This window comes from Bison bison, unplaced genomic scaffold (assembly GCF_000754665.1).
Source record: "Bison bison bison isolate TAMUID 2011002044 unplaced genomic scaffold, Bison_UMD1.0 scf7180017864236, whole genome shotgun sequence".
Lineage (NCBI taxonomy): Eukaryota > Metazoa > Chordata > Mammalia > Artiodactyla > Bovidae > Bison > Bison bison.
Window position 1 is genome coordinate 481,525 of NW_011494808.1, and position 9,463 is coordinate 490,987.

Genomic DNA, 9,463 nt, shown 5'->3' on the forward strand with positions numbered 1-9,463 from the left:
ATGTCTGAGGCTATTGATATTTCTCCTGGAAATCTTGATTCCATCTTGTGCTTCATCCAGCCCAGCATTTCACATGATGTACTCTGCATTTAAGTTAAATAAGCAGGGTGACAATATACAGCCTTGATGTACTCCTTTCCCGATTTGGAAAAAGTCTGTTGTTCCATGTCTGGTTCCAATTTTTGCTTCTTGACCTGCATACAGATTTCTTAGGCATATGTAAGCTGTTTTTTTTTTTTTTTTCTTTTGTTTTGTTTTTTTGATGATAGCCATCTGACCAGTGTGAGGTGAAATCTCACTGTGGATTTTGTTTTCACTTCCCTGATGGTTAGTAATGTTGAATACCTTTTTTTGTACCTGTTGGTCACTTGCATTTCTTTTTTGGAAAAATATCCATTTGGTAAACATAGTGTCTTTTGCGTATCTAGATAAGAGTGAAATTATTATGTCATTAGGTTAGTGTAAATTACTCTTAGAGGATATTGATAATTTTCAAAAGTGACTGTAGCAGTTTGTGCTTCCATCTTCTCACAAGTGATTGGTATTGATAGTCTTTTCAACTTTAAATGGCATATAATCTAAGAAAATATTGAATCACCATGGTGTACACCTGAAACTAATATAATATTGTAAATTGACTATAGTTTTTAAAAATATATTTATCAGTTTCAAAAAAATTATTTTCTTTCTTTTCACCTTTACCCTATTTCATTTTGTTCTTTATCAAACCTTTTTGAATCATTCATGCCACATAATTTTCACTTTACATCATTAAGATTTCTGTCTTCCTAAAGATTTATTTGAGCATGTTAATTATTTTTAATGTTTATTTACTCTTCTTTAATTGCTAAGCATGCAATGGGAAATGCTGTGACTGATTTCTTCTGTTTTAGAAAATATCTACTTCAAGAAATCCCTTTATAATACAGACAGATCTGTAAAGTTATTTTAGTACCTCTTAATGATTTCAATTGTTTCTGCTGGACAGTGTCTTTAAAATACATAACAAGTGAGAATCTATTTTGAATCCCTAAGTATGATTTTTTTATTGTTGTTTGTTTTCATTATGGTAAATATTATTATCTTTATGTTAGTATATTTTAATTAATCTCACAAATCTTTTGGTTTTCCTGCTTGCTATCATCAAGAGATATTCATCATACAAGAAAAATTGCTGTCACTTACATTTTTAAAAGGGTCATAAAAAATTTCTTTTTCAGTATGATTATATGGGATCAGAAATGATGGCTGTAACACAGAAAATTATCCAGATTATTGGCCTTGTCAATGCAGTAAGTTTTAACATTTTTGCATGTATAAATTTATGAAAAGTCATTGAAAACCTTTTCATTATATCATGGCAAATTAGTGACTTCAAGTCCTTTATTTGGGTTAATATCCAAGGTAATCAAGTAAACTTTATTTTTTATGTACTGTTTCAATATAATGATTTATTTTATTTGAATATATACAATATAAATCTTATTTTTAGATGTTTAGTCAGTTCAAATTGACTGTGATATTATCCTCCTTGGAATTGTGGTCAGATAAAAACCAAATTTCCACCACTGGAGATGCTGATGATTTATTACAAAGATTTTTGGCATGGAAACAGGACTATCTTATCCTTTGGCCCCACGATGTAACACTCTTACTTATGTAAGCACAATATTCTGCATTAATAAAGAGATATACATAAATAATTTCATTAATTTTATAATATAACACATTTATAGTGTTTTCAGTTTTCTGTAGGCTCCTTTGAAAATGTTAAGTAAAATACAGCTGTTGCCATCGAGGTGATAGTGTAGTAGGAAACATGATAAAAATAAAAACAATCTGAATCACTTATATGACAAAATATTTTGGAATATAATTCATATGAAAAAATATTTTATGAACTTTTATAATATCAGCTATATGACAGAATACATACAAACCCCAACTTATTAAGGATGCAAAACTGATACTATTCAGTTAATAACTATTACCTACGATTTGTGAATGCATTTCATGTCTACTGTTCAATAAAGAAACATTTAGGTTTTTGGTAATATGATTAGGGCTTCCCTGGTGGCTCAGATGATAAGAATCTGCCTGCAGTGTGGGAAGCTCAGGTTTGATCCCTGAGTTGGGAAGATCTTTGGAGAAGGGAATGGCTGCCCACTCCAGTATTCTTGTGGAGAATTCCATGGACGGAGGAGCCTGGTGGGCTACAGCCAATGGGATCGCAAACAGTAGGACATGACTGAAGAAATGCCTGTCTATAATTTTAAAAACTGCTTATATTTAGATGGCAAGAATTATTTTCCATAAATTAAAAATTCCTTTTAATTTTTAGTGACCAAAACAATTGCTGAATAAGGGAAACTGAGGAGAATTTGATATAATAAAATTATATCAAGTCAAGGAGTTAGGTTAAGAAAAAAAATTGGTATTAAGGTGAATTATAGTTTTCAAAAATTTGAGCATTTTGTATAATATATTAGGTATTATTCAGATTAAAAATAGTATGTTTGAAAACTTATTTTAAATTTTATGGGAGATTTAACTTAATAAATAAGCTTGTGAATCGTTCTGAATGACCATGCTAATAAAAAAAGGAAACATTATAATGATGTAGTTACAGGAAACAGCCTAAATATGTGGGAGCAACATTTCCTGGCACAATATGCAATAGAAGCTATGATGCAGATGTTGCTGTGGTATGTAATACGTGTCCTCTCTGTGACTATTTTCTTCTAAACTTTATATTGTGTTTTATAAATATTATTTTACATAGTGAAGTAAACTTGATTTTTTCTCTATATATGTATGGATTATTATTTTGTTGGGACAACATGATTTTAATCTCAGTTTATTTAATTATAAATTTCAAACATAGGAAAATGATACAAAGAGATATGACTATACCTCTTCACCAACCTGGCATAAAAGATAATAGCATGTATCAGATTTCCTAAGGACAGAAAACCTTAGGGAAAAGTTAAAGCCTTCTGTTATGTCTCCTTCAAATTCAGGAAATAACAGAAGGCATGACTTCATATTTGCTAGTTTTTGCATATTTTATAATATTGTTGCAAATACATGTAACCATTAACTATGTATTATTGTTTTGCTTTGTTCTTACTTTATATATCATTTCAGAACTATTTTGAATAGCTTGTTAAAAGATGTATACAAGTTGAAGCATACAACTCTACTACTTACTTTTTCTTTCAAAATTATATCTTACCAAATAGAGCAACTATTCTTATTATAAATAAAAATGGTTTTACAAGACTACTGTAAACAACTAAATCAATTCTTTGCATAATCTATATTTCTTGCATCCTTATCCTTTTGTTTTTAAACTTTCCTTCCTGGCATATAACTTAGTGGATATTTTCTTTTAAATAAAATTTTTATTGAGGTGCATCATGTATCGAGAACATTGCACAAATCATAAATGTATAGCATGCTTGATTTTGGCCAAGTCATACATAGGTATAAGTATCACAGAGGTAAAAAAATAAAATCTTATCAACATATCAGAAGACTCCTAAATCCTCCCTCCCCCTATCTTGACACTTACTCACTGGTTAATTTGATCTTTCTTTGAGCTTTCTGTAAATAATAGAGTATGTGTTCTCAATGTGTGTGTTTACAACATATTTGCTCAAAGCTACGTCTTTGATAGTTATTCATGCTTATACGTGTAGAAATAGTTGTTCATTCCTTTGCTCTATATTTCTGAGTAATATGCCCAATAAATTCCTTGAGTATTCAAATTTCATTTCAGTTCAGTTCATTTCAGTCACGCAGTCGTGTCCTATTCTTTGCAACCCCACAGACTGCAGCACGCCAGACCTCCCTATCCAACACCAACTCCTGGAGTCTACTCAAACTTGTGTCCATTGAGTTGGTGATGCCATCCAACCACCTCATCCTCTGTCATCCCCTTCTCCTCCGGCCTTCGATCTTTCCCAGCATCAGGGTCTTTTCAAATGAGACAGCTCTTTGCATCAGGTGGCCAAAGTATTGGAGTTTCAGCTTCAGCATTAGTTCTTCCAACGAATATTCAGGACTGATCTGCTTTAGGATGGACTGGTTCAATCACCTAGCTGTCCAAGGGACTCTCAAGAGTCTTCTCCAACACCACAGTTCGAAAGCATCAATACTTCTGCACTCATCTTTATAGTCCAACTCTCACATCCATATATCACTACTGAAAAAACCATAGCCTTGACTAGATGGACCGTTGTTGGCAAAGTAATGTCTCTGCTTTTTAATAAGCTGTCTAGGTTGGTCATAACTTTTCTTCCAAGGAACAAGTGTCTTTTAGTTTCGTGGCTATAGTCACCATCTGCAATGATTTTGGAGCCCCCCAAAATAAAGTCTGTCACTATTTCCATTGTTTCCCCTTATATTTGCTATGAAGTAATGGGACCAGATGCCATGATCTTAGTTTTCTGAATGTTGAATTTTAAGCCAACTTTTTCACTCTCCACTTTCACTTTCATCAAGAGGCTCTTTAGTTCTTCTTCACTTTCTGCCATAAGGGTGGTGTCATCTGCCTATCTGAGGTTATTGATATTTCTCCCAGCAAATTTGATTTCATCTTGTGATTCATCCAGCCCAGCATTTCTCATGATGTACTCTGCATAGAAGTTAAATAAGCAGGGTGATAATATACAGCCTTGACATACTCCTTCCCCAATTTGGAACCAGTCCATTGTTCCATGTCCAGTTCTGTTGCTTCTTAATTTGCATACAGATTTCTCAGGACGCAGGTCAGGTGGTCTGGTATTCCCATCACTTGAATGGTTTTTTACAGTTTGTTGTGATCCACACAGTCAAAGACTTTGGCATAGTTAATAAAGTAGAAGTAGGTGTTTTTCTGAAACTCTGTTGCTTTTTTGATGATTCAACGGATGTTGGCAATTTGATCTCTGGTTCCTCTGCCTTTCCTAAATCCAGCTTGAACATCTGGAAGTTCACTGTTCATGTACTGTTGAAGCCTGGCTTGGAGAAGTTTGAGAATTTACTTTGCTAGCACGTAAGATGAGTGCAATTGTGTGGTAATTTGAGCATTCTTTGGCATTGCTTTTCTTTGGGATTGTAATGAAAACTGACCATTTCCAGTCCTGTGGCCACTGCTGAGTTTTCCAAATTTGTTGGCATATTGACTGCAGTACTTTCACAGCATCATATTTTAGGATTTGAAGTAGTTCAATTGGAATTCCATCACCTCCACTAGCTTTGTTAATACTGATGCTTCAAAATTAGGCATTATCTATTGACTTCCTATATTGACATCAGGATTCAACATCCTAATAGCTTATTTCTTCATGGAAACATTTAAGATCTTTTTATCCTTCCATGGTATCTTTTATCATCCAACATGCTTGTTACATTAGAGCACTTTCAATCTGGGTACTAATTTACATCTGTCCTGAGAAGTTTTATTGTATTGTTTACTTGATCATATTTTGTTTCCCTTTTCTTTGTAGAAATTTGTTAAGTATGTATGAGAGCATTTTGACTCATCATCTTTTTTTTTTTTTTTTTTTTGCTCTTTTTAACTTTTTCTTTTTCTTTTTAATCCTTTTTCCCTACCTTGAGCAATTGGCTTAACTTTTTCCAGGGCATAAAATTGTGCAACTTCATATCATGGGTGGTGGTGGTTTAGTTGCTAAGTAATGTCTGACTCTTGTGACCCCATTTACTGTATGTAGCCCGTCAGGCTCCTCTGTCCATGGGATTTCCCAGGCAAGAATACTTGAGTGGGTTGGCATTTTATTCTCCAGAGGATCTTTTCCACCCAGGAATCGAACCCATGTCTCCTGTCTCCTGCATTGCAGATGGATTCTTTACCACTGAGCCACCAGGGAAGCCCAATCACGGGTAGAAACCTTGCAATTATTGAAGTCCCTGAACACCTTGGTTTAAAGCCATATATGTTACAAACTGCATAAGACATATATCATGCTGTAGTTGAGTGTTCTATAAATGCCAGTTTTATAGACACTGTCTGATAATATTTTTCATGTCTTTTGAACAATTTCCTGTTGTCTAGTGCTTTTATCAATTATGAGAGTTGTTGAAGTCTCCAACTAAATTATGTATGTGTGTGTTTATTCTTTCAATTGTATTCATCGTAGCCTCATATTTTTGCAGCTCTTACGTTTGATATGCAAACATTTAAGATTATTATTGAATTTTTTATTATGCAATATCCTTTGTCCATGATAATCTTTTTTCTGAAGCTAGCTTCATCTGTTATCAATATAGCCTCTCCAGCTTTCTTATGATGAATGTTCATATGTTAAATCTGTTTTCTTAACTGCTTTTGTCTTTATATATTATGTGAATTTCCAGTCAGCAGCTGGACCATGTGTTTTTTTCCTCTGTTTCACCAATCTGTTTCTTTTAATTAGTGTGTTTAGACAATTTGCACTGAATCTAATTTCTGATGCATCTATATTTCAGTTTGTCAACTTAGTTTATGTTTTCTGTTTTATCTCTCTTTTTTTGGTCCTCTGTTGCCATTTACAGTTCTCATTTTTTCTAGAACAATTTTTCATATTCTATTTTGATTTATTCATCATAGACATAATAAGCAAGCATGACCCATTGGCCAAATCTGGCCAACCACCTATATTGTAAATAAAGTTCTATTTACAGCTTTATCCACACATTAACCCACTGTGTGTAGGTAATTACAGTTGTGACAAATACTGTATAGTACACAAATATATCCTGTCTCTTTATATAAACTATCAATCTCTTTTTAGTGTTTTTCAATATTTCTCTTTGTAAAACATTTTTCATATGTTCTGTAGTGAGATTACACATGCACAGTGACACGATCACGTACACAAGTTTGTTTACCAGCATTTTACTATTTCAAGTAGAATACAGAAATGTTAATACCATATTTATTTTAGATCTGAAATTATGTGCATAATCATAAAGTGGGAAATTTTATAGTATAGTTTGCTTAAATATTACTTCTAAGCAATTAGTAAGTATATACACTAAATTATAATTTTTGTTTTCAACACTGAAACATAATTTTTATTGAAAAAAATCAAATGAAAAATAGTCTATTTTATCTACCCATGTAAGTACATTTTCTGTTCCTCTTTCTTCATTACTGATGTTACAGGTTTTCTTTTATTATCATTTTCTTTCTTGTCTGAAGAGCTTCCTTTAGTCATTTTTTTTAAAGCTTGGTTACTGGCCATGTGTCTCTTAATTTTCCTTCATTTTAGAATGTCTTTATTTCATCTTCATTATTTAAGAATATTTTTGCTGGATGAAAGTCATTTTCAGCACTTCAAAACTATTGTGTTACATTCTCTGTCTGACATTATTTCTAATGTCAGAATTAGAAATAATTCTGACATTAATTCAGAATTAATAGGATGAGAACTCCTATTAATCATTGTTCCTCTGTAAGCAATCTGTTGTTTTCCTTTGGTTGACTTCAAGACATTTAAAAGTTTTCTCTGGCCATCTAATTATGATGTGTCTGATCATGCATTATTTTGAGTTTATTGTTAGAAGTTTTGTGAATCTATTAAATATGTAGATTTGTGTCTTTTGCCAAATTGAGGAGATTTTAAGCCATTTTTTTCTTCAACTATATTTCAGCTATGCATTTTTTTTCTGGGCCACTAATGATATTAATGTTAGGTTTTGTTGTTGTATTGTCATTGTCCCACTGCTCCTGTATTTCTGTTAATTTTTTCAAAAGCTATTTCTTCTCTGTTTTGAGATTGGATAATTTATACTAATCAGTCTTTAAGTTCACTGATACTCCCTCTGTCATCTCTGTTTTTTTACTAAATTCATCTATTGAAGTTTATTTTCTTATTATTGTATTTTTTATCTTTTGAAGTTTTAATTTGGTTCTTTTTATATTATCTTTATTTGATGAGATTTTCTATTTCTTAATTTCCTTTAAGAGTTTTTGCAATAGCTCATTGGAGCATTTTTATGGTGGTTGCTTTAAAATCCTTGTCAGGAAATGCATCTTGGTTTTGCTTTCTGTTGATTGCCATTTCTGACTGCAGTCAAGATATTCCTGGTTCTTGGTATGTGAGTAATTTTGGGCTGTATTCAGAATATTTCTGAGAATTGTCATGAGGCACTGATTTCTCTTTATATTTTCCATTTCTGAAGACAGTTCCTTTTCTAAAATACACATTCTAGGCTAGTTTTATGGGCCATTGCTCACATCCTGATTTAGTTTCCATGGCTTTTTTAATGATATTCTTTGAGACCTTGAACATTATACCATTCATCGGAAGTCTGGATTCTGCTGCTTTTCTCTGACGAGGGTTGATTTTTGTTTGCTTGTTTTGTCGTTCAGTGCTCTTGGTTAAAGTCAAAACAGCAACTCAGCCTCACAGAAGGCAGCTCTGGCCTCAGCTGAGCTCTTCAGTTTGAGGCTGCTAATTGTATGAGTGTCTCAGGAATCAGCGAGAAATGTGGGAGACAGAATTCGGATTATCTTCTTTCTGAAGTTTTCTGCTTGTGTATTTGGCAGTCATAATTTCCTGATATTCACATTTTATATTTTCCAGGCTAGAGATGGTAAAGATTTTGCCCTGAGTTGCCCTGTGATCCCAGATGCCATGTCCATTATACTTGGCCTCAGTCTAAAAGTCACATAAACTCTTTTTAGTTTTCTCTGAGCATAGACTCCTGACCAATGCTAAAAGCTTCTGTTAATCCCAGGTGGACTCCAACTTCTTCACCACCTGAAGTATCTATTATATTCTATATTATAGATTCTAAGTCTCTATTGAACCTGTACCATATTCATTTTCTTCTCTGTTTTCTCCCTGTATTTGTGTACATGCAAACACACACACCACACAACTCTTCCTACCCACCCCCAGCTTTATTGGCTTCCCTGATAGGTCAGCTGATAAAGAATCCACCTGCAATGCAGGAGACCCCTGTTTAATTCCTGGATAGGGAAGATTCCCTGGAGAAGGGACAGGCTACCCTTCCAGTGTTCTTGGGCTTCCCTTGTGGCTCAGCTGGTAAAGAATCCACCTGCAATGAGGGAGACCTGGCTTTGATCCCTGGTTTGGGAAGATCCCCTGGAGAAGGGAAAGGTAGCCACTCCAGTACTCTGGCCTGGAGAATTCCATGGACTGTATAATCCATGGACTGTATAAAGAGTCAGACATGACTGAATGACTTTCACTTTCACTTTCTAGCTTTACTGAGACATAATTGACAAATAAAATACTTATATAATTAAAGTGTACTATGGAAAATTCTGAAAGAGATGGGAATACCAGACCACCTGACCTGCCTCTTTAGAAACCTGTAGGCATGTCAGGAAGCAACACTTAGAATTGGACATGGAACAACAGACTCGTTCCAAATAGGAAAAGAAGTAGTCAAGGCTGTATATTGTCACCCTGCTTATTTAACTTATATGCAGAGTACATCATGAGAA

At 33.6% G+C, this 9,463-nt stretch overlaps 1 protein-coding gene across 1 annotated transcript in view; it reads left to right on the forward strand.

Annotated features, from left to right (window-relative positions):
- ADAM18 (ADAM metallopeptidase domain 18) overlaps positions 1-9,463 on the forward strand; it is a 108,635-nt gene that overhangs the window by 22,676 nt on the left and 76,496 nt on the right. The window contains exons 8-10 of the mRNA XM_010846438.1: positions 1,221-1,292; positions 1,493-1,659; positions 2,624-2,705. Of these exons, the coding sequence (XP_010844740.1) occupies positions 1,221-1,292; positions 1,493-1,659; positions 2,624-2,705 (321 nt within the window). The remainder of the gene's footprint in view (positions 1-1,220; positions 1,293-1,492; positions 1,660-2,623; positions 2,706-9,463) is intronic.